The following is a 26,995-nucleotide window of genomic DNA, read 5'->3' as shown; positions in this document are numbered from 1 at the left end:
TATGCTTAAAATTCAGATAGATTTTGAAGTAGACCTATTGCTGTTGGGGCAGTACCTAGGCCCATTGGGGCTTATTTCACAAAAATTGTTTTTTCGCGGGGAGTTATCCTGAGAGGGATTGTTCAAAGGCGAGGGGTTATTCAAAGGGAGAGGGAGGGGTTATTCAAAGGGCGAGGGAGGGATTAGGCAAAGAGAGAGGGAGAGATTATTCAAAGGGAGAGGGAGGGATTATTCAAAGGGAGAGGGAGGGATTCTTCAAAGGGAGAGGGAGGGATTATTCAAAGGGAGAGGAAGGGATTATTCAAAGGGAGAGGGAGGGATTATTCAAAGGGAGAGGGAGGGATTATTTAAAGGGAGAGGAAGGGATTATTGAAAGGGAGAGGGAGGGATTATTCAAAGGCGAGGGGTTATTCGGGGACTTATGATAAAATTGAGGATTTTGATTGTCTGATCTGAATTCTATGCAGTGGTCCTGTTCTGATAATTTGTTAAAATGTTGCATTGGGATGAGAAATACTGAATAAAGGAATATTCAGGAAAATCCTGATGGGTCTTGTGAGAAACTAACGCTATTTCAAAGAATGAATATGAAAGAAAATAGAGTAAAAAGATAAAATTATGGAATATAGTTGGGTGTGCAAGTTTGATCATTGCAAATGCGTTCTTGCTTTAAAAGCTAATTATTTGTTTATCTTTGGGTGATTTTGTTTTTCATTTTTAGGTCGTAGTTTCTTGAAACCCCTTTCTATATTGTTGCTGCACTATTTGTGATGTTTTCATAATGTTTGCCATTGGCTAGTGGATTGTTTGAAGATTATTAATTGAAGGTGATCTTGGAATGATTTTCTAGGTTTCTAGGGGACACTTGTAAAAATGGCAGACATATCTAAAAAATTAAATGAATACACATTTCGTTGTTGTTTGCGTTATGGTGTCATAGTTATCACACAAAATAAGGGTAGAAAGTCAATGTATAACAGTTTTCCTGTCAAAGATATGATGTTAATACGGAATTACTATCAAAATTTCTACCGTATGGATTCCTAATTTGTACGTTCAAGGCCGAGCCCTGGCATTTGATCAATATCCATTTATTCATAGTCTAACAGCGCGTGTGTCCTGTGGAGATAGGCTGTGGCCCTCGAGATAATCTGTTTTCAACCATGGGTGCCAGACAGTGGCGTTTCTACGGGGGGGGGGGGGGGTAGGGGGATCATGGCTCCCTCAGAAATTTTCTTTGCCCCTTGTTTTGCCCCCCCCAGTTTTTTCAAAAATTTATAATTAAAAATTCAATGTTTTCTTCCGAAGCTGTTCAATCGTTTTTGACTTTATTAGGGTTGTTCTCTTTATTTTCCTCAATGCGATCTTTATTGCATTTATTTAACAAATTGGGGGCCCCGATAAGCGTTTTGGTTTGTAACCGAGGTGGACATTTATGAAATTTTGGATCCTTTCTAACAAGTTACCAAGTAAAAACCAAGAGTTACCAAGAGTTCTGTAGTAACCAAGAGTTACTCATTCTTGACAATCATTTAAATTCTATATTTGCTATATATTATCACGAAGATCCACCTTCTTGCGGTGGGGTGGGCAGGGTCAGCCCAATACCATCCCAATATACCTTGGCAATCTACTATTGCTTATTGAAATTGTATGACTTGAAATTCTGCGTAACAGAATGATTTGCTTGATCTCATGGAGGTTGGATATAAGACATGACTACTATGGAAAAATTTTACCAATCAACTTTACAAAGCTATTAGACTTTTACTTTTTAGAAGTTTAGTTCTTCTGTTGAAAACCATGTTCATGATGCATTATCGTTAAACAGATAAAACTCAGTGAAATAACAGAACAAAGTTACTTTAGTTAAATAACAAACGGTCCCGAACCTTTAGGGGCCCCCAGCAACAATTTGTCTTTGTTATTTTTCCTAGGGGACACAGCTGCTCCTTACACCACTAATAAATCTATTTGGCATAATGATAACAGCCTTGATAGAGCTGTACCAAGGACATACTTATCTATAGGGAGCTAAGAACCGGTGCCTTGTAGCTAGCTAATTTTGAGCCATCACGCCACTGCTTTACATTCTACTAGTTCCCAAAGTAATAGCTAGCGTTGGCTCCTATGACTGAAAGTTTGGCCCCCGGCTAGCCCCCCCCCCCCCCAGATTTTTAAGGCCAGAATCGCCACTGGTGCCAGAGCTGTTCGACCTTTTCTTTCTGAGTCTATGGTACCCAGGCAAGTGTGTCTCGTCATTTAATTACATTTATACCCTACGTATAGTCTGCGAAGTAGGTTACCAATTTCTCCATAAAGAAGGATGCAGTCAAGGTCAAAGAGGGCCAAAGCTTGAATGATAAAATCAGCTCCAAAATAGTTGCATAATAACAAAATTTTCCATATTTCTTTAAGCAGCAAAACTTTTTCAGGATTTTTCATTTGTCGCCATCTCAACTCGGCTAGGGGCAGTCTGTATTTTTATCGAGGCCATGAATATTCTGGCCAGACTGATGGCAAATCACATCCACCCACGTGATATTTTGCCATGTGCACATTTATGTAGCATGTCATTTCTTGTGTAATTTATGACCATTAGTAAGGTATTTATGGTTATAAAAGATCGATTTTCAGAGCAAATATTCATAATTGGCAGCACTTGGTTACTTTGCTGGTAATTAAATACGTTTAATTGCACCCGAGACGAAAAAAACACACAATCTGTGGCTAAATTAAGCTCTTTATTACGACGTGGAAGAAATAAATCCTTCAGTTGCGTTGTTTGTTTTGGTTATTCTGCCAGCCGATAATATCAAGTTGAATTTTTCGGGTTTTCTTTTGAAAACTGTGCAAAATGCCACCTGCATCTCACAAATTTGCCCAACCTTGTGCAGCTGCATCTTTTCCTTCTTCCCATTCATTTTGGCACGGCCTAATCAGACATGTTTTCCTGCAGTAGCCTCAGAATTAGTAAAATTGGATTTAGATCGCTCAGTTCTTTAAAAACGTTGGATCTGAATGTCTGCGGTTTCAATTTGCAATGTAGGAGTTGTCGACTGCCATTTTAACTTCATTTTGGATTTATGTAAGGAAACGTGATACAACACTTTCTTGAAAAATTCCACTGTTGTAAAAGTGCACATATTTGATTCTTTGGGACAGTGCTGCAATTTGATGAAATTAGGGAGCGAGAAATGCCTAAAAATACCTAATAGAAATACCGCAATACAAGGGTACTGATAATATACCAACCATTTCGTCGTAATCATCAGTCCAGCTGGTCCGTGTTTTAGCTCGACAACCGAATCGAGCCAATCAAAAACAAAACTAGAGCGGAAGATTTTAACGCAGATGGTTTTTCTCATTAACTCCTCAGAGCGAAGGCAGTTTCGTTAATTCATGTTCCTGTTGGAATGGAAACATAAGTTTATTGTACTTTGAATACTTCAACAACCATGTCTTTGATAGCAGTAAAAGATGAAGATCCAGATAGCGATGAAGAAGAGCCAAAAAAGACCAACCCTCGAATTCTTGGGCTAGGCCTAATGGCGGGGGCTGGTTGTTTCTTGACCATTGGAAACGTCATTGTTCAGTATACTCACAAAAAATGGCCAAGCAAAGTTTCAACATTCGAAGTGCTGTTTATCAGGAGTTTTATTCAGACACTTTTCATCGTTGCCTTCATGACATATGGGAAAGTCAGTGTTTATGGGAACTGCCTTCGTAACTTGATTGTTCTTAGCATCATGGGTATTGCAGAGGTGAGTTGAGCGCCGCTACTTGCTCTTATAAACATACTTGTCAATGCCAAAACATTCGACATAACTAATTACCAAGAATACATTATTGTAACTACAATCATAAGCCAAATAAGAAATTCAAAACAATACCTTCGAAAAAAATGTGAAGCCTTGTTTATTTTTAAGGTGTTTTTTCGGAAGTCTCTTACGACCAGGGTCTCCTAAGAATAAAGTCTCAAAATGGGCTACTTTTTGGGTAGGAAGATAAAAGTAAACATTGGCTACTTTTTGGCATTTTTCACGAGGTCCTAAGCATACCCAACATTTATACGGTAGACCTAGTGGCAATAGCTAAAGCATTGACATTATCAAATGGCAGTTAAATTTTAGAAGTCTAAAGATAGGATAAGGTAAAACGGTATACGATTCTCCTTTTGAATTCAGTTTAATTTTCTAATCCTGGAGTTAAAAAACAGTGCAAGTTACAATACAAGTTGTAGGGCCCAAAATGCTCCCTCAGAAAACATGCAATAGATTGTATTGTATTGTATTGTAGATTATTTAACGTTAGTTTTTACAATAGTGAATATGCACTAATTAAGACTAACATGAAGCAATTTCAAGGATTGCATAAGAAAGTTCATTTACTGCAAAACGAGCATTCGCACTTGTTTTCAAGGAACCAATAAATTGTCTAGTATTTTGTGCTGTCTTTATTGATTCCGGGAGTGAATTCCAGATTTTAGGCCCTTGAAAACTTAAGTTTTTGAGTCGAAAGTTGTGGACCTGTTGTTTTCAGGGTACAAAATAGTCTTTCATGAAAACAGGATCAAGGTTGTTAAGTGTTTTATAAACTTCGAATGCTAAAATTCTAACTGATTGGACATGTATGGTAGTTTCTTTTGAGTTAGCAAGTAAATCTTTGTACATATAAGGAGGTCAGTAGGAAGCCTATGTTTCCACATCATTTAGTACTCATCATTTCAATAAGGCATTTATTTTCTCTTCATGATTTTTGTATGTATAAATGATTTATGTACAGGCCACAGACATGTGAACAATAAGTCCCATGTTTTACTGATGTATATCAAATAAATCTTTGTTGGTGTAAGTTATGAATATGTGTTACTCATTGAATAATGACTTCTTCTTGTATCTCATTTTAGGTTGCTGCCATCGTCTGTGTGTATTTCGCATTAGAAAGAATACCAGTTGGTGATGCAACAGTGATACAGTTCACTGCTCCTGTTTTTACTGTGGCATTCAGTTTTCTGTGCCTAAGGAAGGGTTGTGGCATTCTTGATACAGTATGCGGAGTCATCAGTTTTGGAGGAGTGATTGTCTTGGCAAGGCCAACAATTTTGTTTTCCCACAAGGAGCACAATGCTCATGGTGTGTCCCACATAATGCATTCAAAAAATAATGTAGTAAAGCCAGGAGATGCTAAATATCTGGAGGGAATCGGATATGCTATCATAGCTGCTGTCTGCTTGTCCTTATTTTTCATCTTAAACAAAATGACAGGTAAGAAGCTGGACGTGACTCTCACTATCTTTTACCCCAGTGTCTTTGGGGTCCTGTTTTCACCAATCTTTATTGCTGTCCAGCATAAATCATGGTTCGACTGGAACACGGAAATCTGGGGGCTGATTACAGTAGTAGGATTTGTGTCCTTTGTTGGTCTGATGTTCATGGCAGAATCATTGCAACTGGAAGATGCTGGGCCCGCAATTCTCATACGAAATCTTGATGTTGTGTATGCCTTTCTCCTTCAATATGGTCTTCTCAAAGTTAAGCCAGATCTCATGTCAGTTGTTGGTGGTGGTATTGTTTTGGCAGCAACCAGTTTGATTGCAATCAACAGAACTGTTTTTGCCAGAATTGAAGCCTGCCAAAATTTAGGTAAGAAAGTTGAAGATGATGATACAAGGTTTCCGCTTCTGATCAAGGATGAAACTGAAGTAAAAAAACGATTTCACAGTAAAAACACTCTTTGAATTTCTTTTTCAGAATTATAATTTTTCTTATTTATTCTGTTAGATTGTTTTGTGTCTATTAGTGAATATAGATACCTACTGATACAGTCAAACTCACAAGTAGGGTCTCTTCAGACCAGACAAAATTGTCAGACTAGTAGAAATTCTGACTTACAGGAACAAAAAACTGAATCGGAACACCACAGAGTAAAAACTGGAATTGACATTAAAAACCATATCAAGGACCATAAAGTAAACAATTTGCCATTAGCTCAAAGATATTTAGAATAGATATATCACCACATCTATGAACTCAATCATTTCAAAAATGCCTGTCAAGTATCTAAAAATAGTCACAGGTGTGTTTTTCAAGAAAGCCATTGAAATGAATATTTGTAGCAATATCTTGGTTTTGCAGTACAAGGCAAACTTGTGTTGTGCTATTTTCACGAGGCAATTATGCAGGTCTGACTTATACAAGTATGAAAATGATAAACTTAGGCAATGTAAATTGAAAGCATTTATAACAAATGGACATAAACAATAAATTTTCATCCCAGCAATGAAATATCAAGCTTATGTAAGTCAGATTGTGTGTTTCACTGTGTATAAGATATTCAGGGGTCCAAACCTATTGTACTTTCCTTGTAACTCAGAGGCCTGTGGTCTTTTTAACAAGGATAGTTTTAGTCGCTAGTGTTTGTTTAACAAGCTAACAAAGACAAAAGATGCAAACCAACCAAGCCATTCATTTTGCTGCGCAAAATATTTATTTCATGCTATCTCCTAGCTGTATCATTTTGCCATACCTTTATTGTAGTATTAATTTCAAGTTAACCTGATCGTTACTTATGAAGAGCAGTGTGTGGTTATTTTTACTTTCATGTGCCAATTATACTCAAGCACTGTATTCTTTATTTGAACTTCTTGCATCACTTCCTGCTGGAAAGATTTTTTTTTTTATTTTACAATGGAATAACTTTCAGAATTTTGTTGTTGTGATTTAAGTCTGATGTGATCTGTTTGAAACAGTTAAAGTATCAATAGTGGTTTATGTAGTGTGTATTTCAGGGAAATTTTGCAAATCCTATTTATTGCTCCAGTTATGCATCCCCTCCATCTGTTTTGTAACCCACACTTCTCAAATTGTCCCGTCACAACACAAGAAATTGTAATCTATTTTCATATTATTCATATAATCTTGTAATTTTAAAAAATCTAGTGGGGTATGTGGAAAAAAATTTCTTTTGATCCTGTATATTTTAAATTTTATTTTCGAAAGGGGTGTTGCTTTGTTAATATTTATTTTGTTTATTCTGATTGTTTTTGTATGATGCAAGTAAAATTCTTGAATGTGCTTAGTGGATTTAATTATTTGCCTAGTGATTACATAAAATGTGGTGTAGGGGAAGTGGTGTAACCAAAAGGGATCAAAGGGGTGCAAATCCCCCCTCCCTGATAATTCAGTAAATTTTCATCATGAAACACTTTTGCAAGATGACTTCTCAAAGCAGGATATAGCGCTCACCTTCTTTTCCACTTGGATTACATAGTTCAGTTTGATGGTGTCATGTTCTTCATGTGCCATAATTGATCTGCAGAGCAGCAGTCATAGGCCTTGAAAAGAATGTAGCTTCCCCCCAGAGACCCCTATGATAACAGGTACTGGAATATTCCTTCCTTTCTTATGTCGAAGGGTAGTGAGCCAAGAATGCTTTTGCTTAACCATTATTGAAGTGAAGTTGGGACAACTTATGTTATTCAAATTCTTTAAAACTTGCACCCTTGAAAAAGGTCTGGCTACGCCACTTAATTAAAGGATATATTATGCATATTCAATATTATTTTATACTTGGTATAACTGTATTTAGTGTAGAAATCTGTTTGTCATCAATTAGTATGGTAGATATTGCAGGGAAAATTGATTGATTTAGTCGTTGACTTTGTTGCTTTTCTTGTCCATTTTTCTTTTTCAAATTAAAGTTTGATTCAGGGAATGTTTTAAGTCAAAATCAGTTTCTGGGTTTGTCAGCTGTATGATGCAGCATCCAATATGTTAGGCATTATTTAGCTTGTTTGCAGGTGTGTTTTTGAAATATTTGAAAAGCCTCTTTTTTAACATGAAATCCAGAAATGGAAAGACACTCTATGAATGGCACAATGAAGGCTCTAGGTTACGTAACAGTGATTTTGAAATAATATATTTAACTACAAAAGGCAATTTGCAAAACATTACCCCTCCCCCAAGACTTTTATTTCGAATTAAGACAAAATAAAAAATCGAACGAGCCGAGAAAGAGTTCTTGACTTCCTTTCTATTTTTGAAGGCATGTATCTTGACTTCAAGAATATATTCTTAATTTCTAAATTAATTAGGAAAATATCTATGAAAAAACAAAAATTGTTAAAAAGTTGAAACTAAAAAAAAGAACTGGAAATCCTGTTCATTCTACACAAAAATGGAATGGGGATGCCCCTATGCCCCTATCATTTCATCATCTATCACATGGCCTACCTCATTTTCAGGAAGAGGCCCTATCAAAAAGACAACCTCTTATTGCATTAGGCCAATCTTGATAGGTTGTATTTGGTTTGTGGGAACTGCAATGGGTGATACTGACAGTGTAACTAAAAAGATGGAGGGTGCAAAAATAGAAGGTTGGTTCTTCAAATTTTTTTGAATAATTGAGATGGGAATGGACTTAGCAATTCAAGCAGCCAAGAAGTGGTGCACAGACGTGGTGCACCACTTCTTGTGGTGCACAGACGTGGAACGAGATTCCATTACAGATAAGAATGAGCTCCACGATTACCACGTTCAAAAAGAAATTAAAGGAATTCCTGCAAAATTACCATCCTTTCCCGAAGCACGATCCCTAGGAAGACCAGCATTATATGTAAATTAATCTTTACTTTTTTCTTTTTTAACTTAGTAGCTGACCAGTCTGCAGAGTATGGCACTTTTCGACGAGATCTCCGGTGTGCACGAGCAAAAAGCCTGGTGTGACGGTGTGCACCACCAAAAATGTCTGGTGTGCTGGTGTGCACCGACTATTTTTCCCTGTTGTGGTTAAAATTTGTGAATTTGCATTTCACCGTAAAAATGCGTGTGAAGTATACTGTTGAAGATAGCGCAAGTTTTTATTTGTATATTTGTCAAGTAAGATTCATGATATCTCAAATTGTTCATACACAACTGTGCTTGTTTTTATCAGCTGACATTTTCTATGGGACCACACCAAGCCACACCCATCTTAGTTGCCACACCCAAAAATACGGGTGTGCAACAGGTTTTGCACAAATATATCTCCGGTGTGCACATGCCATACTCTGCAGACTGGGTAGCTGATAGGGTTTCTGTGTATGAATATGATAAAATGAAATGAAGGTTTTCAAAGTTGGGCGGTGCGACGGATGTTTCCGCTCGTCCAACCATAACCCACGTTGTTGATCAAGAGTATTACCTTGTGTAAACTAGATTAAGATTATGCAGAACCACTGTAGTTCAATTATTGAAAATACAAAATCACTTTCCCAATCGTTGTACAGGTTAGCTACACAACCACAGTAAAGTAACAGTTCGATGTTCAGAGTACATTTCAGTCTGCAAAATGGGCCTGTGCACACTCGTTATATTTTTCATTCTTTACAGTGTACGCTTAAAAAGATACCGTGATTATTACGAATGTTGTCTAAAGGGCATGGCATCAGCTTTTGTTTATTAAACGTGAAATATTTAATCTTTAAGACCAACACAGGCTCAGTATATTCAAGGAGTCTAAGGTGGAATCAATGTATTCCTTACGATGGAAGGCGAGTAAATTATAAATATGTGCCAAAGGTTTTACATCTTAATGCTAACACCAAACTGTTGTATGGTTCAATGCATGATAGAAACTATCATTGGTCATTTTGCCAGCAACAATTGTTTTTTTGTCATATGCTGCCCCAATTACAACAAGCAGCAAACCTATCCACGTTTATGCCAACACACGCAAGTAAGTCAAGGAAATCATGAAGTTCATATGGCATATCTCCGGCTTTAGTTAAACTAAAACCAATTTTCAGTAGACTGCATGCAAACTTCCTAAAGCCCACAAAAAGTTTCAAGTGCGCACTTGCAGACTTAAGATTTTGGTTTTGTACACTTATGAAAGATCTTGTTGCATAATGCCTTCTCTGTAGTCCAGGGTACGCTGAGCTGAGGTTTGTGCCTTTTTTCTCAGTTTGTCTAAATTAACTTCCATAACTCTGTGTGGTGATAGCTTAATGGCTATAGCTGCTGACTACAGACCTAAGGGTCTGTGGTTCGTGTCCCTGGCACGATCAAACTTTCTCTCAGTGTGAGGAGAGTCGTCAGCTCTCTGTAATTCTAGGCATATGAATCACAAGGCGTGGTCACATCAAGAGGAAAGGCCAAGATGCTGCTTGATAAGTGCATCTTCTCAGTGTCCTAAAACTATTTTCAGGTGCTAGGTAGCAGAAATAAACACCATTCCAATACAAACTTTCAAAACTCACTGTTCATCTTTATCCAATTTGATATAAAACTTAAGGTGCTTTACAAAAATTGTTGCATAGAATGAGGCGCACTTTTATTGACCTGTCAGAGCATCATGAATTCAAAAGAAAATGAAATACTATTTTTCTTTGAATACTTTTCTCCCATTTTCTAGAGTAAACAGAAGGATGAAACTATTGACAACTTTGCTCATTTCAAAGCATTGGAAGAAGTTATTAAATAATCCGACCAAAGAAACCAGTGTCACATTATTTGTAGTAAGGTCTCTTGTGACAAGACAAGATTTTCCTAGATTGCCTGGCAACAAAAAATCAATTTTAAACCCTTTAAGAGGAATTTTGCAAAGACACAAGACCCCTAAAATGGCCACCTGCTTAAGCAACATGTGTGCAGGTATGTTTCTGCATATTACTATTAGTGCGAGTGCTGTCCTTTGTCAATTTCTCTCAAAATGGAAATATTTATGTGGTTTGCAATAGAATTATAAAAATATCAAGACATATGTATGTCAAGAAATGATTGAATGCGTTTGCCAGATACAAAAGGTGTGTGCATTTCAGGGACAATAAAAGTGTGTTCTCATTATTATCTCATTTATATCTCATTATTATCTCATTATTATTAAATCTACTTCTCAATTTTGCATTTTTCCTTTTTTCTGATCATCAGCACAGGATTCTAGTCTTTATCATAAAGCATTATACTTTTTCTGTCTTTTATTATCTAGCCTTCTATAGACGATGTGAATCAATACCATCCCTCCAAAAGAAATGCATAACCTTTATTGCCCAAAAATTTGAGATTTGCAGTTTCTTTCCTGATTTTTCCCCAACAATAGTATACAAAATGTATCAGGTTCATATGTTCTGTACCAGCTGGGATTTTGGTTGAGTAGAATATTATTAATGATACAATTGAAAATCAAAATTTTCTCTTTGACTAAAGATTTCTGTTTCTGTTTCTTCTAAAGATCAAAGGCCACCCATCTTTACATCAGAAAAAACTGGAAATGACCAAGATGGGGATGGCAGTGAGGAAAAACCATTCAAGACTGTGATTCAGGCAATGAGATGTGCCAAGTCTGAGCCATTCCCAGATATCATGGTTGATGGAAAAGATGAAAACAATGTATGTCCCAGATTTTGTTGCAATAAAGAATATTTTTGTTCATTTATTGTTAAACCTATTGCTATGTCATATTTTGATAATAGTTTGCAGTCATCCAAAGATTTCAGTTTCATTTATTGCACATTTTGTCTACTGTTCACCTCTTTTGCAGAAATTTGACAAAGTATCAAAGTCACAGCTGAAAAAAGTCACTGGTCTATGGAAAACAGAACAGAAGAAAGCACAACAAAAGGCAGAGCAAGAGGTATTGCAGTAGATATTGTTATCATGTTGGCATGAACATGCTTGTGTATTTGGGTATTATTTCTGAGAGGCTAGAAATTCTGATGCCATGTCATGAATGGATATAGTATATAATTATGTTCTTTCTTTTTTCTATTATTTGCTGAATCAACTTATTGCCAGATGTTTTTAATGATTTGCACTACATTTTTATCAAAGTGAAGCATATGTTTCCTACTCATGTAGAAAAGAATATTTTGAAAGCATTATATCATATTCTGTATGTGTGTTATTTGTTTAATTGTAATTAAGACAAATTTTATGTGATTTTAGTCAAACTTTGATATAATAGAGAATCATGTTCTTCCTTTTTCTATTATTTGTTGAATCAACTTCATAAAAAATGTTTTTAAGGATTTGCACTACGTTGTATCAAAGTTGAGCAAATATTATCTACTCATATAGTAAAGTATATATTAGCATTATTTGTATATGTGTGTTATCTGTTTAATTTTTATTAAGACAAATTTTATGTATTCTTAGTCAAACTTTGATATATTTGTCACTGAAAACTGAAACTGAAAACCCATGGGTAAAACACAGACAAATTTAATATTAGCTTTGTTCTATATACCTCACCAAAAATGTTTTAGTTAATCTGCACAAGTGATCTAGAGTGTGCCACCCTTGGCACATTAAATGTGAGTTTTACTACCAATCATACTGAAAATACCATCTAAAACTTGCTTTCTAAGCATTTGAAGTATGCATTGCCATTAAAGAACATTTATATAAATGTGGGCACCTATTCAGGCAAAGAGAGGACATTTTGAGATTAGAGCATCACTGTTTGTAACTATGTTTCATTTGATGTACAAATAAGTTCTCAATTTTACACCTGCTTTGAGATTTTTTAGCAATTCTTAGTGATGCTGATTAATTTATTTTCAAGGCCCAAAAAGCTGCCCAACGAGAAAAGAACTTGGAAGAGGCAAAGAAAATAACTATTGAAGAAGACAAAACTCTGCCTGCTGCCAAACAGGTATTCTAAATAATCTTTTGATTTTTAGTCGCTACTTTAATTCATGATTTCATGAATTCAAGCCCATTTTTAACCATCACTCATGGATGTTTATACGAACCTGTAAAAAGATATATTCCCAAGTTGCCTGATAGTTGGTTCTGATTGAAGATATATTTATGTCAATCTCACAACCCTTTCCTTTCGCTCCGAAATTCTCTTCATTGTTCCTTTATCATATGAAAATGACTTCTGAATGCCTACGTTTCGTTTCTTTTGTTCCAATGGAAATTTGACTGCTCTACCCTTGTCAGCATTAAATGCAATTTCTTTGACAATAACAATTAATTACGCAATAACAATGCATTATGGAGTTCATATCTTTGGAATAGGGAAGAACTAAGCCGCCACTAAAGTTAGCCATTAACTTTGTTTAAGTTTTTTCTGGTTTCTTAGAAAGCACATGGCCAAGTATATATACTTTGTTTAGCCTATTTGGTACAATTTGACGATGTTAACATTTAATTAATGACTTAAACCATTTGTCTGATGCAACATTTTCTTAATTGTCAGATTAAAATTAGAGACACAGTGAAGCACAGGGACACCAGAGTGAAACTGTTTGGTTGGGTTCATAGAATGAGGCAGCAAGGTTCGGACTTATTTTCTGATGTACAATGTGTTCTCAAACATATTATCGGTTGTTCAATGAAGGGATGAATGCCTTGTGTTTACACATATGAAATCGTTCGCGATTATGCATCATACGTATCTGTATTAGCTAAACGGTTTTGAGGTTTCTCTTTTTTCTTATTAAATGTATGGCCTGAAGTGAGTTGATTTAGGTGCGAGGATAGCTCAGTGGCTAGAGCCTTATACGACATCAGATACGACCATTCTTTCCCTCAGAGTGAGGGGGGTCGCCAGCACTGTGAAATTCCAGGCGTAGGAATCACGAGATGTAGTCACATCAAGTGGAAGGACCAGAACACTGCTCGATAGGCATAGACTCTTAGTGTCCTGAAAATTACCTTCGAAAGCTTGGTTGTAGCAAATACAATTTACAAAATACAATCAAATGAGTTGATCAACTGGCTCTGAACCAACGAATCGAATTTGATCAGCAGGCCTTGTTTAGGAAATCAACGCATCTGTTCAAATAGATATTCCATGATGCAACGCGCGAGTCAAGTTATATCATATTTCATGCTTGACCAAAAGTCATCCAACGGGAAGCTACATACATTCGTTTTACGCACGCATTTTCCGAATTAATTTTGATATTTTCGCAAATTACAGATGCCCTATTGAAAAGGTTGGCACTTATCCAGATTAAGATCCCCTTTTTCTGGTGAATAAGACCTTATCGAAAGATTTCACAAAATATTATTTATGCAAACAATCTTTTGGTGGTACAAAACTTGTAAATGGCTTTGAAAAAAGCAAACATTCAGTAAACTAAAGCTTTTCGTCTGACACTCTTCAGAGTTTTAAACGTCAGAACATAGATCGAAAACTCTACGCTAAGAAATATATATACCCAGTTGTGGATCGAAATAGGCCAATCAGAAATACGAGCACATGACTGTATAGGTTGACCAATCAGTGCCGCTTGCCTATTAGAATGTTACCAATGGAGTCCTAAGGTGAAAACGAACTCCTTTTGTCTACACAGTAGCGGTTTTTTCGTGCTTATGTAGAAAAGCTTTAGTTTACTAATGTTTGCTTTTTTCAAAGCCATTTACAAATATTCTTTATGTAATGTACGGTGATTGTATCCGAACCACAAAAATTTAGAAAGCATCTTTATATTTTTAAGTTTAAGAATGCATTAGATATCATTTAATGCAAATTTTCAGTTCGTCAATATGTTTGCAATCTTCAATTCTCTTATAAATGGAGCATTACAATTAACGAAACTTTGGTGACGTAAGACGTTGTTAAGTAAAAATTCACCCCAAACAAGTTAAAACTATTTTTTTAATTTTGAGAACCACTTTATCTTTTAGGAAAAAACTTAATGTTCATTGTACTTAGAGATGGGACAGGATTCCTTCAGTGTGTGCTCTCAGATAAGCTGGTATGGACTTTTCAAGGCAATGATGCTTTGATATTCTATACTGCTTGTTTTTTACTCTAGCCCAGAGAACGTGTATTTTGAAATTATGAATCGTAATTTTTTTTCTACTAGCCAGGAGAATACACGTTTTACAATCGCAAAACTATCTCTTGTCAACATTTGGGTATTTTTGGTTGCCTCTTTCTGATATATTATTGTCTACAAATTTTAATATTCAATGAAACCTCCAGATAACTTCTCATTCCTGGTCTCGTTCCAGACAAATTCTGGTTACTAATCGAGGCTATATGTTTTTCTCCTTCACAGTGCCACACCTACAATGCCTTGATGTTGTCCACTGAATCGACAGTTGCCATCTATGGAACTTTGAAAGTCGTACCAGAGGGGAAAACTGTAAGAGATTTAAATCTCTTCTGCGTTGTTAGTGGATATTTTAGCATATTTTTCTTGATAAGTCCCATGAATTGCTTTCTTTCGTGTGCTGAAAAGATCCATTTAAAGACAGACGACGGACATAAGTGTTTTGTGCCAAGGGTTAGGGCAGGCTAAATTTAGGCGACCAATGAGGATCGATCATGAGATTTTGCATGTCGTTGCTTTTCATCTTTTTAAGTCGTTCCCTTTGTCAAAAATCACAACAATTATTCATGGGACAATATGTAACCCTTGTCTGTGAGGTATTTTCAAGCGACATATAAAGCCCAAAAGTCAATGGAAATGAGTTACATTGTTTAGCGACTTGTGATTTCACGTTAGCAATTTTCCCAGAACATTTCAACAATTGAGCTATTTTTAAACGACTTTGCTTTATAATCGTCGTGTGTCCTTTAAAGACTTTTAAAGTATGATTTTGAATTTTGAATTAATGTTACTTGTAGCCTCCTGCAGCTTCCTAAAAACACTACGTTAGTTTATAGGAACAGTTTTTTATCATTTAGAGAAAGTATTTTGTGGGAATAGTACGATAGAAATTGCTCAAAGCACATAGCAATTCAGGATGATCAGGAGGTAGAAGGGAAATATTTGCAGTCGGAATGTCTTGATTATATGTATACCTCCCCTTTGTATTGTGAATGTTGGTATTTATTACTTTTCTTTAAAATTAGTACTTAAACCAATTATTATTGCTACTATCTTCTTTTCAAAAGGCCCCAGATGGACATGAATTGATTGCTGATTATTGGGAAGTTGTCGGTTTGTCCCCGCCTGGTGGGGTTGATAACATTGTCACCGAGGTGTGTTCAGTTTATTCTAATGCTTATGAAACTTCCTTCATTTGTTATGATTTATGATTTGAGCCTAGGTGAAACGCGGTAACACTTTATCCACCATTTACTCCAAACAATTTAGAAAGCTCGTTGATATTTGTGAGTTCGTTGATTCACAGTTTCACAATTCGTTGTAAGCCTATACTCACTGAGATTTTGCTGAAGTTTTGCTGTTTGATTTTAGGAGTCCAATGTTGACACGCTACTGGACAACAGACATCTTGTCATTAGGGGGGATACGGTTAGTTCATTTTCTGATGCTCATTCTCAGTTAAACGATGAGCCTCCTTAATGTACACCTCTTAAATGAAAACATTCTTAATGTAGACCGCCCTAATGTGCACCTTCTCATAGCGAACAGTTTTCTTGGTCTCACAGCTATTTGCTTGATGGAAGTTCATCGTCTAGTTAACTAAGCACATCTGATGCCGTCAGTATTTGTTTTTATTGGTTTTTATAAAACTACCTAGAATGTATCGGAAAGCTTGGCAATTCATTCCCGAGGTGCTAAGTAGATCCAAACACTTGCTGTTTAGGAGCGTTGCCCTAATATCACTACTGCACATGCTCTGTAACTGCAATCCCAGCCAAAACTTCTTGGAACACTCATCAATTTGTGTTGTATTTTTCTGTTTTCCATTTCTTTCCCCAAAATATTATTACCTCTACCCATTCCCCCAGAAAAATACTGATAGTTTTAGGCAAATATCATACAAATCGCACAAAAAACATGGTTTTTAATCTCCCATGTCGTTTTATATTGAACCAACGTTGTTTCCAGGGGGGAGGGGGGGGGGACTGAACATGCCGTTAAAAACTGACATTAATGTTCCAAGACTTCTTCCAGTGATTGTACATTGATGATCAAGCAACTACATCTCGGTGCAAAATTTTGGGACATTTTCATAAAATCAGTATTTTTTTAGCATTTTAGCTCTTAATTCATTTCATGAGCAGGGCTTGGTCGAAGGATGCAATCAGGGATTGATTTGATAAAAAATCATTGTTATGTATCATTATTTTTTTCAAACAAGCTATCAAACAGATTTTTTTATTTTGCAGACATCAAAAATTTTAAAAATGAGATCAGTGGTAATGCAGTGGTGAGTTGATATACGATTCAGGTCCTTGATAATGAAAATTGCTGTTTACCAGTCTGTCATAAAGTGTTCAATGCTGTATAGGCAGTGCTGTACACGCTATTTGAACAGGACAGTTCTAAGCTGCTCCTCCGAGTTTCACGCTTTACGCGATCGTTAGGCAACTGATGACACTACTCTCTCTATGGTTGTTACTTTGTTTAGAAATTTCAATGCTCCTAGGTGTTATTTATGGGGAAGTTACGTATTTAGTCACTGGTGGTACGATAAAAGAAACTCATTTTGATGTCTGCCTTTTGAAATAAGTTTAGAACTTTTCTTTTGAATCTTGATATGTATAAAGATTTTAATTGTTAGATTTGACTCTGTGGAATTCCATGTATGAAAAAACTCTCTAAAACATGATAGTAAATTTCAGTTTTGCGTTAGTTTTAGAGAACACTATTTCGATCGTGGATATGTAGAGGTTAGTACAAACTATCCCTTATTTTTACGTTTCAATAAAAATTTTCCTTACTTGACCAAGATCCATTGTGACGTTAACAACTTGTTGCAAGGGATTGCCCAACTTTATTAACTGGGTTTCTTTTTTGGCAGATGACTCCACCAACTCTTGTTCAGACTCAAGTCGAGGGAGGAGCCACCTTGTTCAAGTTTAATTATTTTGGTGAAGAGGTAATTGACTTTTTTATGTCACGAACCTCAATATTTAGCTTTATATGTGTCGAGCTAGCAAATATTTACAAATGCTTAGATTTGCAAAGAGAGCAAAATAGTAATATTATATTTAGTTAAGAAAAGAAGAGACAAAATTGATTCTCTGAAAGTGCTTGATTCATTGTAAAACCCTGCAGCTGATTATTCGGTCGATGTATTTGCATTTTTTAAACTATCCTGTATTACTACTTTGTTCGTTCTTTCATTTTTTGTAATAATGTGTTCCTTACCGGTTGGATGATATATTGATTTTGTATTTGAGGTTTTGCAAAAGGCATACGTTTTAAAGTGGAAAGAGAGTCATGGATTTGTTATGTCATTTGATGTTTAGAACAGGACAGTTCTAAGTTGCCATTCCGAGTTTTACACTTGATGAGCTTACACTTTACATACGGCAATTATGCTGAAAAATTTTCCTAAACAGGATTAGCTGCTTGATGATTGCATAAGTATGAAACTTGAAGTTGGGCTTTAGGACCGTCCTTTTCGACAAACCAAGCCTAGTCGTTGTTTGAAGTTTGCAAGTGAAAATTAGGGGCAAGTGATTGTTTTCCGGGGAAGAAGTTTTGTTGAAAGATTGCAATGTTATCAACTGGTCTATAGTTGAAACAGAATGTTTATTTGAATTTTTGCATTTTGCTGTCGCTTCAATCTGATATTTTGCCTTTTACGTCACAGGCTTACTTGACCCAATCCTCCCAACTGTATCTGGAAACCGCCATCCCTGCTTGTGGTGATGTATTCTGTATTGCGCAGTCATACAGAGCTGAACAGTCAAGAACACGAAGACACGTTGCCGAGTATGATTTATATTCTTCTTTCACATTTAAAAATTCTCCTGGGACTTAAATAACCGTACCGCCAGCCGCGCACTCATTGATTATTGAAAACCCCTTAAGGGCCCCGCTCTTATTCCAACTCCCTAGCGTTTTGATTTTGAATGTCCCCAAAGTAAATTTTCACTTGTGAAGGTGATTCAAAGGCCGTAAATCAAATTTTAGTTTTACTTACTTCATGGTCTTTTGAAGGATCTCTTACCCCCAGCTTATTTCTCCCCCAACCGCACCTTAATTTTTCCAAACCCCATCCTTTAATGACAGACCTGAAATCACTTATCGTAAATCCTCGAATTGGCATCCCCTCGAAAAAGCCCCCCTCCTCGAATAAGCCCCCACTGCTACCGTAAATTCTCAAAATGGACCTCTCAATTTGATGATTTTTGCCATCTGAGGATGCCTATGGCTTTTTTTTGAATTATCACAACAAATTCATACTTTTGGTAGTAATTAATTAAATGCTTATAAAGAAATTTCTACTAAATTATACGAGGTCTTTCAATTATACCCTGGTATAAGCCCCCCTCGAATTGGCCCCCATCCAAAAATATCAACAAAAAATACGCCCCCATGGGGCTAATTTGAGGATTTACGGTATGTTTCTTTTGTCATGAAGTTTGTGTATTTGATTGGTTGATATAACATTGGCTGATGTTTCTAAGATTAAAAAGGACATAAGGGGGTTGTCATTTTTGATAACAGGGCAGGGGTGGAAGCATTTTAAAATTTATGCAAAAGACGTCAGACCTTCATTTAGCCTTGAAAAACTTCCAAGAAACCCAACATTTTACCTAGCAAGTTTTCAGACCACTCCTTTTTTTCCTGTACTTTGAGGTTTGATTTTGAGTTTTGATTCATGAAAATATTTACTTTGCAGATACACCCATATTGAAGGAGAGTGCCCCTTCATTTCTTTCAACGATCTGCTTGACCGAATTGAAGATCTGGTAATTTATAAACTACTACTCAAAATAATGCCAATTTTATTTTCACTTGAGCAATAAACATATCTGCATAAAAGTGTCTTCTTTATTAAATGCATGGCATGGGAGATAGATTTTCATTTTCATGGGTAGATATTTTCATTGCACATATCCCTTCAAATCTATTATCGTCATCGAATAATACAGTAAAACCTCACAAACAAGAACATAGGAAAATAAGAACCTGCAGACTGATTTTGTGGAAAAATAACACCCAAAGATAAGAACCAAAAACAGACTGATTTCTTTCCATGTTCTTATGAGATTGTGCATCATACTAAATAAATCATAAATTCTCAAAGTCAGAAAGTATAGTTTTCAAGTCGTCATTGTGGTTTGATTAATTGATATTCAGAGCCATGTCATTTCATTTTCATTTTTTCATATTGTGATTGAAATTGGTTTCTCCCCAACAAAATACCATATCCTCTACGATTTGAAATTCAGTCAGGCCATTCTCAAATCTAGTTACTTTCATCTTGTGCATCATATTTGTTAGTGTCCTTGCGATGAGAACCACACCCTGAAAATATCATGAGTATCACATTTATAAGAACCTAGTCAGTCTGTTCTTTAGAAAAGTAGGTTCTTGTTTGCAGGGTTTTACTGTACCAGAAAGTAAACAGAAATTTTCGTTTGCCTATTGCCTTAAAATTCTTTTAGATTTGTGACGTTGCTGACCGAGTGTTGAAATCGCCATTTGCACATCTTCTTTACGAAGTCAATCCAGTAAGTATTGCCAATATTACATTTTGTACCTGGATATAAATCTGACAGTAGATTGTAACGCAGCTCTTTTATTGGTCGTTCCCATGGTAGCGGATTTATTTTGACCATTCGAATTAACTACCAGGAAATTATTTGCAGTTTTCTTTCGCTGTTTTTGACTCGAAAGGTCTAAAGATTTTACACTGACAATGAAATTGATGACTGTTGTAAGCTGTGGCATTTTCAAAACGTTATCTTAGATTAAGACTAATGATGTGCCAAATAACTGGCGATCTTTTTTGGCTTGTCATCCAAACATTAGGGTATATAAAGCTCTTTGACTTGTAGTAATAGAGGTCGATTTCTGCTCCAATTCATGTTTGCATGATTCGAGACTTTTGCGCTTCCTGCGTGCTGCATCAAGCGTGGATCTCAGAGTTGCAACTTAGTACCGTCCTGTTCTATTCACCAAATAGTTTGTACCTTTTGTGGAGACTAGTTCTATCCATTTGTCTAAGCCAATGAAAAACGTGCGTCATAAAGAAATGCACATTAGGCCGAAGGATTGTTGAAAAATTTACTTACCATGGCCTTGTGCAAAATATTTAAGGCCTTCGGACCTTCGAACATTTAATGGTTTGTCTCCCAACAAGCACAGCTCTGCCTATACGGCCCCGATCACCTCATGGCAGACTGGTGAATAGTAACTTCCATTTAAGCGTTGTTGTCTGTTAAGAATCTGAAAGGTAGTTTTTCTGTAAAGCCGTGAAGGGTCACTGATTTTTAATCATAAAAATAGATAGAACTTTATTTAAGCTGTGGAGGTCATTGTAACTTGAAACCACCTGTTCCCTGAAATGCGATTAAAATTGCGATTATGCTTTCACTTTTCTTTGATAAAGTTTGAATATCTCTTTGTTAATCGTTTAAATATCATACACTAGACTCCACATCTATATTGATGATGGATTACAAGGCTACGTTTCTTGGTTTCCCGGTAAAAATATTTATAATGTAATTTCAATATGCCTAAATCGTTTCATTTTTTCAATTAACAGGATTTCAAACCTCCGAAAAGACCTTTCAAGTGAGTTTTTCATCAGATTTGCTAAACCTCCTGCTTAGTTAGTTCTGCTACTTATAACTGTTGTCTTATTAATTGATGAGGTACGAAATTTGCTACATTGAACGACTTGAAAGTTGGAAAAGACATAAAGAATCTAATTAACTTTTTTGTTTTTTTGTTGAAACCGTGAGTTGCTTTATAATTACTGAAGAAACATTAATTTGCTTTATAATATAAGAACCACTGATATTGTTTATCAGGCAAACTTTGATAAATAACATTCATCTGTAAATAGTTTGCTGTAGTTTTTCTTTTGCATTCAATTGCCTTTGATGAGATAAATATTTTCATACCATATAAGTTTCCTTAAAGTTAGTTGACACTGAAATTTCTGATGCTAAACTTATTTGCCTTGCTAGGAGAATGGACTACAGTGACGCAATTAAATATTTGAAGGAAAATGACATCAAAAAGGAAGATGGAACTTATTATGAATTCGGGGAGGTATGCATTGTCAAAATAAATGTTTGTTGTAAAAATCCCTTATCAAACTTTATTGTAGCTCTATTAAACGTACTTTAAAAAAGCAAATTGTAATCTCTTCCTGGATTTTCGTGTTTTAGTCACGAAACTAAGCACCCTTCCCTTTTCCCTTTCTCGTGTTTGTAAATCTGTAAACTTTATTCTGCATGTGACAGTTTTTCAAGCTGTTGTCTGTTACAAGCTCTTATCCCAGGGGAACCAATCATGCAATTTTCTATGTCACCAATCAATCCCAAGAGTGCCCGTTGTTTCCTCTGAGGTTATGTTCACATTGTTCCATATTCGTTTTTACCCGTTTTCACATCGATCCGTTTTGCCTGTTCACACTGCTCCGGATACATTTGATAACGGTATGAAAACGATGAAGCGTTCACATTGCTCCGCTCTGGATAAAAAGGAAAACGCCACCAACTGGTTTGCAGACCTTGCGACTGCCAATAAACTTTTCAAACAGCTCACTGCCAGTAATATTCCTCCAAGTAGTGTACTAGAGTGAATCAGTCATGTTAGGAGAAGTTATTCAAATTGGCGCGGTCTAAGCATCTCGCTGTGTTGTTGTTGTTGTTAGCGTTTTTAAAAGTATCCGTTTTCGGTGTTCACACTGCGTTTTGCATTTTCGAAAGTCTCCGTTTTCAAAAGTCTCCGTTTTCAAAATGCGTTTTCAAAAGTCTCTGTTTTCACAGCGGAGCAGTGTGAACGCAAGGTGAAAGTGGATACTTTTTTATCCGTATTCATTGTAATCCGGAACAATGTGAACGGGGCCTGAATTTTATTTACTCATCATGCTTTTAGGACATACCCGAGAAGCCGGAACGTGAAATGACAGACAAAATCAATGAGGTATTTATTCAATGCCTTAGAGCTAGACATACCATATTTTTTACGGCTAAAATGTGTTCCCTTTCCTTAAATGTCACATTGAATCAGAATGTTGTTTGTCATCAGACACAAACAAACTTTTTTTCCTAGAAAAATGATGAATGGAAATTTTGAGGGATTTCTAATTTTTTTAGTCCAGAAAATGAGCGACGAATTCAAAATAGTCTAATCAACCGATCGCTGTTTAGATATCTAGAATTTTCTTTGCTTTTGGACGTTCGCTCTTTCCTGGGCACACAATTGCTCCCCTAGGTTTTTTGTTTTATAATCTGCTTGAAGCCTTAAAAATTCTTTAATGAAACCAAATATTTAAAAGATCTTTTCGGATTTGCTTAAGATAGTTAATTAGTCCAGCTCATTTTAGGATCGTACTTTGTGGTGACAAAACGCATTGTCTATTTGTTATTGTCAAAAGTAATTGTCTTATACCCTTGAATATAGGATTAAGTAAAACTTTCTTGTTTAGATTTTACATGGTAAGATAATTTTTATCTAAAGGAATTTTTGTTTAGAAAGCGATTTATGCCAATTTTGAAAAAATTATGTGAGATGAGAGGCGAATTGTAATTTTATGTAAGAGAGGCAAATGACAACCTTTTCGTAAAAGAGGTAAAATTTAATTTTTTGTGAGAGTTTTGCAATGGTCTTTTTTGCCAAAGTCATTGTCCTGGAAAATGAAATAGCACAGGCCTAAATTTTATATAATTTTTCATTTGCAGCCAATACTTCTTTGCCGATTTCCTGTCGAAATTAAATCCTTTTACATGCAACGATGTCCGGAAAATCCGCGCCTTACGGAATCGGTAAAACTTGTTATCATCATTTCATTCATTTTGCATTGTAAAATATGCTTTCATTTTAAGCTAAAAAACTTTAACAGCATACTGACTGCAACTTTTCTGGGAATTTATCAATCGCTAACTTATATATAATTCTTGTTTATATGTAAAGCTATGAATATGATAATGAAAAGTAAGTTTTTTGGCGATTATTCTTGAGCCAAATTTCTACATAAACAGAATTCAAAGCTTTCATTCTTCATCAGCTGAATTCCGTAATTGATTGACCTAATAGAGTGGGTTAACATCCAGAACTATGGTATCCTGAAAAGTAGGTGTAGTGACAGGGTTTGTTGGAGGACCATGGTTAGCAACCTACGGATCACGTACAGAGGCGGACAGTTGGTCAAATATTTGGGGGGCAACGCTCTTGTTTTAATAAGATGACGTCACATTTCCCATTGTTTTAGAACAAAAGACCATTGTTCTCTAAAATATTGGGGGGGTGGTCGCCCCCCCCCTCGCCCCCCCCCCCTCGCCCCCCCAAGTGTCTGCCACTGATCACGTAGAAGCTACCTGGAATGAATGAACCAATCGAATTGAATTCACTAAGTACGAAAGATCCACTTCTCAAGATTCTTTATATCTATTGCAGAGCGTTTAAATGCCAGAGGGCGATTAAACTATTCTTCCTTTACGTTACCTTGGCAGAGGTCTTAACCGTTCCTTATCAGAATGTTCCTGTTATGAAGTGTGTCTCAGTTTGAGTCAAAACGAGATATTGCTCAAAAACGAGGCTTGGCAAATTCATTTTGCTTTGAAAAGCGTCTTCATGCTGTTTAAGCATACTTCCGATATTTGGCAATACGTTTCTGGTTTTATTCGTTTCGTTTCTTCTTTCCAGGTTGACGTTTTGATGCCAAATGTTGGAGAGATTGTTGGTGGATCTATGAGGATGCATGATTATGTACGAAAATTGTTCTTAGAATGCTGAATATATTAGGCCGTAGAATGACGAAGTTATAGAATACTGTAGTTACTGGATGAAAACCTATGCCATGTCAAGCGGTCTCTCGGACAAATATGAGGAACGACAAAAATTTAGGTGTTTTTTGTGCAGTTAGCAACCCCTAAATAAAAAACGTTTATGCGGATGAATTTTATCCCAATACTGTGTAAGCATGTTCTTCGTCCTGTGTAAGCCCTTGCCCTTGATCAGATATTTTCAGACATTCAATATATATTACTAAAGATTTTCTACACAACAATTGCAACTTGTTCTTCAGCTCTGCACAAATTAGAAGAATAGTTTCTATGCAACAATATTGATAACCATCAACATTATTATCCAATGCATATCTGATGAAAACCCCTGACCGTCAAATAAGACCATAACCGAAATTTGTTCGTTAAGCTATCAAGTGAAGCCACGCACATGCTCTCTGCCAATGAAGATTTGAGTCCTATTGTCAATGTTGTTCTCGTGTAGCCCAAGGCCAGGCTTACCCGAAATTCTACCTCCAATCGCTATGAATGTGTTTATGCTGTTTGCAACAAGACCGGGGCTCAAATGTTGTATTTATTGGTGTCAAGGCCCTTTAACAGGGCACTTAAAATGTCCTTACTTCGTGTACTGAAAGCACAGTGTACGCTTCAGTTCTGACGGGACATTCTAGCGTCAGTGGATCCGATAGATTGCTGGCTGGGAACTTAAAATTTTTCTATTATCAAAGTAGATCTATACTAATATACTAAGTAATATTTTTAATTTTAGAAAGAATTGATGGAAGCTTATGAAAGAGAGAAAATTGATGCTGCACCATACTACTGGTACACCGATCAGGTAAAATATCATTAATTTTTTAGGTTGCATGTTATGTGAAATTTTAATTTTGTACAGTCATGATTTTGTACAGACAGTTTTAATTTTGTAAGAATTATGATTCAAACTTAGATCAACATTATTTTTTGCCCATCTGTTTTGTACGGCTCCAAGTCTTAGATTCCAAATTTTCACGGAAAATGGGTTTTGTCCTTCAAGTTTGAAAATCCCAAAATAGCTTTTCTTTTCTGCGATTTGAAATTTATTTTCATAATTCGGTTATTTTAAGTTCTGACGGGCCGAGTTACGTGGTTATCAATCTTGTTTTATATTTTCATAACCGAGTTACGTGGTTATAAATCTTGCTTTATATTTTCATCACAGAGAAAATATGGAACATGCCCTCACGGAGGATATGGCCTCGGCTTGGAAAGATACCTCACATGGATGCTCAATCGCCAACACATCCGGGATGTTTGCTTCTACCCTCGCTTCACTGGACGTTGTAAACCTTGATGATAGCGTAACAAATCTTGTTTTGAATTTAATCAAAAAAGCATTGGTACAACCAAGTAAGCTTTTAATTAGGAAATGAATTTCATTATGCACCTTGTGTTTTGTTTTGTCTTGGCTCTTTTAAAAGTACAGGGCTGTCCCTACAGTGTGACTCTTAAATTCTTAGACACAACACCCATATTTTGGATTTACCAGTGCCTCGACCCAAGGCCTATTTAAATATTTGTTCTATGGGTTCTGACCCACGAATAATCCCTCGCAACAAATTCGGCCAGTTTATTTCGCTTCCTAACGTCATATCTCGACTGAATTGGTTTCATATAATTTCGGACATTGCTATTTGCATGGGGCGTGTACAAAGGACTTTTGACACCCCTCCCTCTACAACCGCATCTAAAAAAATTCTTGAATTCTTCCTACTCCCCCCATTCTCATCACGGCGCCATTAATATATGGCCCCAAAGTCCATTTAGAAGATATCAAGTGAAATCCACTTTTAGTTTATTGAGAGTAAAACGTAAAAGTCCAATATTTTTAGCATTTTCGTAGACCAAGTAAAGTACCCCCTACCCTCTCCCCCCTTTTAATGGGCATGTTGGTATTTGCGAATTAAATATCTCTTTGGGCTCAAATGAAATCTTCCATTGTCAACCGCAGTCCTGCAATGCCAGCCTTTCAGTAAATGAAACTGAAATTTAAAAACCTTATTCAATTTATTTCCTGTTTATTCCCAACCAAAAAATTTTCTTTTTCATATGAATTATGAGATTTTTCAGAGCTGTTAAGTCTGCTAGCATGCGGTCGAAAGTAGGTTTGTATTTAACCTTGATCTTCTTTCTGGAAATAACTATTCCATTTTATATTTTAATACACTATTACACAATGTATAGGACTAGCCCACAAGAGAATTGTGACAATAGCAAGTTATCTCAGTTGGGAAAACTTCTAGATGTCAGGGAAGCCAAAAGGAATCCTTTTGGGTCACATTTTACGGAAGACATGAAATCTCGTGAGTATAGCGAAGAATCCCGAAGGTAAAAAGATGGATTGCCTGCAACGTTCTTTTTTGGCCTAGCGTGTTGTCTC

The 26,995-nt window shown here is 36.1% G+C and overlaps 2 protein-coding genes across 3 annotated transcripts; both read left to right on the top strand.

Moving 5' to 3' along the window:
• Positions 1-3,106: 3,106 nt before the first annotated feature.
• LOC135686992 (solute carrier family 35 member G1) lies at positions 3,107-7,660 on the top strand. The gene is made up of 2 exons (XM_065203418.2): positions 3,107-3,764; positions 4,910-7,660. The coding sequence occupies exons 1-2, from the start codon at positions 3,459-3,461 to the stop codon at positions 5,738-5,740; spliced, it is 1,137 nt and encodes a 378-aa protein (XP_065059490.2). The 5' UTR covers positions 3,107-3,458; the 3' UTR covers positions 5,741-7,660.
• A 567-nt stretch (positions 7,661-8,227) lies between these two features.
• LOC135687562 (asparagine--tRNA ligase, cytoplasmic) lies at positions 8,228-26,001 on the top strand. 2 transcript variants are annotated; one of them, XM_065204153.2, is made up of 23 exons: positions 8,252-8,377; positions 10,396-10,634; positions 11,212-11,369; positions 11,521-11,613; positions 12,544-12,633; positions 13,186-13,264; positions 14,622-14,692; positions 14,999-15,085; positions 15,841-15,927; positions 16,145-16,201; positions 17,023-17,063; positions 17,490-17,526; positions 17,658-17,735; positions 18,456-18,577; positions 19,491-19,560; positions 20,260-20,325; positions 21,363-21,391; positions 21,790-21,874; positions 22,706-22,753; positions 23,512-23,595; positions 24,476-24,538; positions 25,346-25,414; positions 25,778-26,001. In XM_065204153.2, exons 2-23 carry the CDS (start codon positions 10,409-10,411, stop codon positions 25,907-25,909), a joined length of 1,872 nt encoding a protein of 623 aa, XP_065060225.2. In that variant the 5' UTR covers positions 8,252-8,377; positions 10,396-10,408; the 3' UTR covers positions 25,910-26,001. The 2 variants fall into 2 exon arrangements, with proteins under 2 accessions (XP_065060227.2, XP_065060225.2); XM_065204155.2 differs by lacking the exon at positions 10,396-10,634 and having other exon boundaries at positions 8,228-8,377.
• The last annotated feature ends 994 nt before the right edge of the window (positions 26,002-26,995 follow it).

This window comes from Rhopilema esculentum, chromosome 20, assembly GCF_057945365.1.
Source record: "Rhopilema esculentum isolate cy_ngs chromosome 20, ASM5794536v1, whole genome shotgun sequence".
NCBI lineage: Eukaryota > Metazoa > Cnidaria > Scyphozoa > Rhizostomeae > Rhizostomatidae > Rhopilema > Rhopilema esculentum.
Note: the sequence above shows the minus strand (reverse complement) of the source record. Positions and strands in the feature narration are given on the sequence as shown.

Bases quoted from the DNA above. Each gene is read 5' to 3' on its own strand.
- LOC135687562 (XM_065204153.2), top strand. From the start codon at position 10,409: ATGAAACTATTGACAACTTTGCTCATTTCAAAGCATTGGAAGAAGTTA. The intron at 17,736-18,455 runs GTAATTGACTTT...TTTACGTCACAG, and splicing joins TTAATTATTTTGGTGAAGAG to GCTTACTTGACCCAATCCTC. The intron at 22,754-23,511 runs GTATTTATTCAA...TTTCATTTGCAG, and splicing joins TGACAGACAAAATCAATGAG to CCAATACTTCTTTGCCGATT.
- LOC135686992 (XM_065203418.2), top strand. From the start codon at position 3,459: ATGTCTTTGATAGCAGTAAAAGATGAAGATCCAGATAGCGATGAAGAA. The intron at 3,765-4,909 runs GTGAGTTGAGCG...ATCTCATTTTAG, and splicing joins GCATCATGGGTATTGCAGAG to GTTGCTGCCATCGTCTGTGT.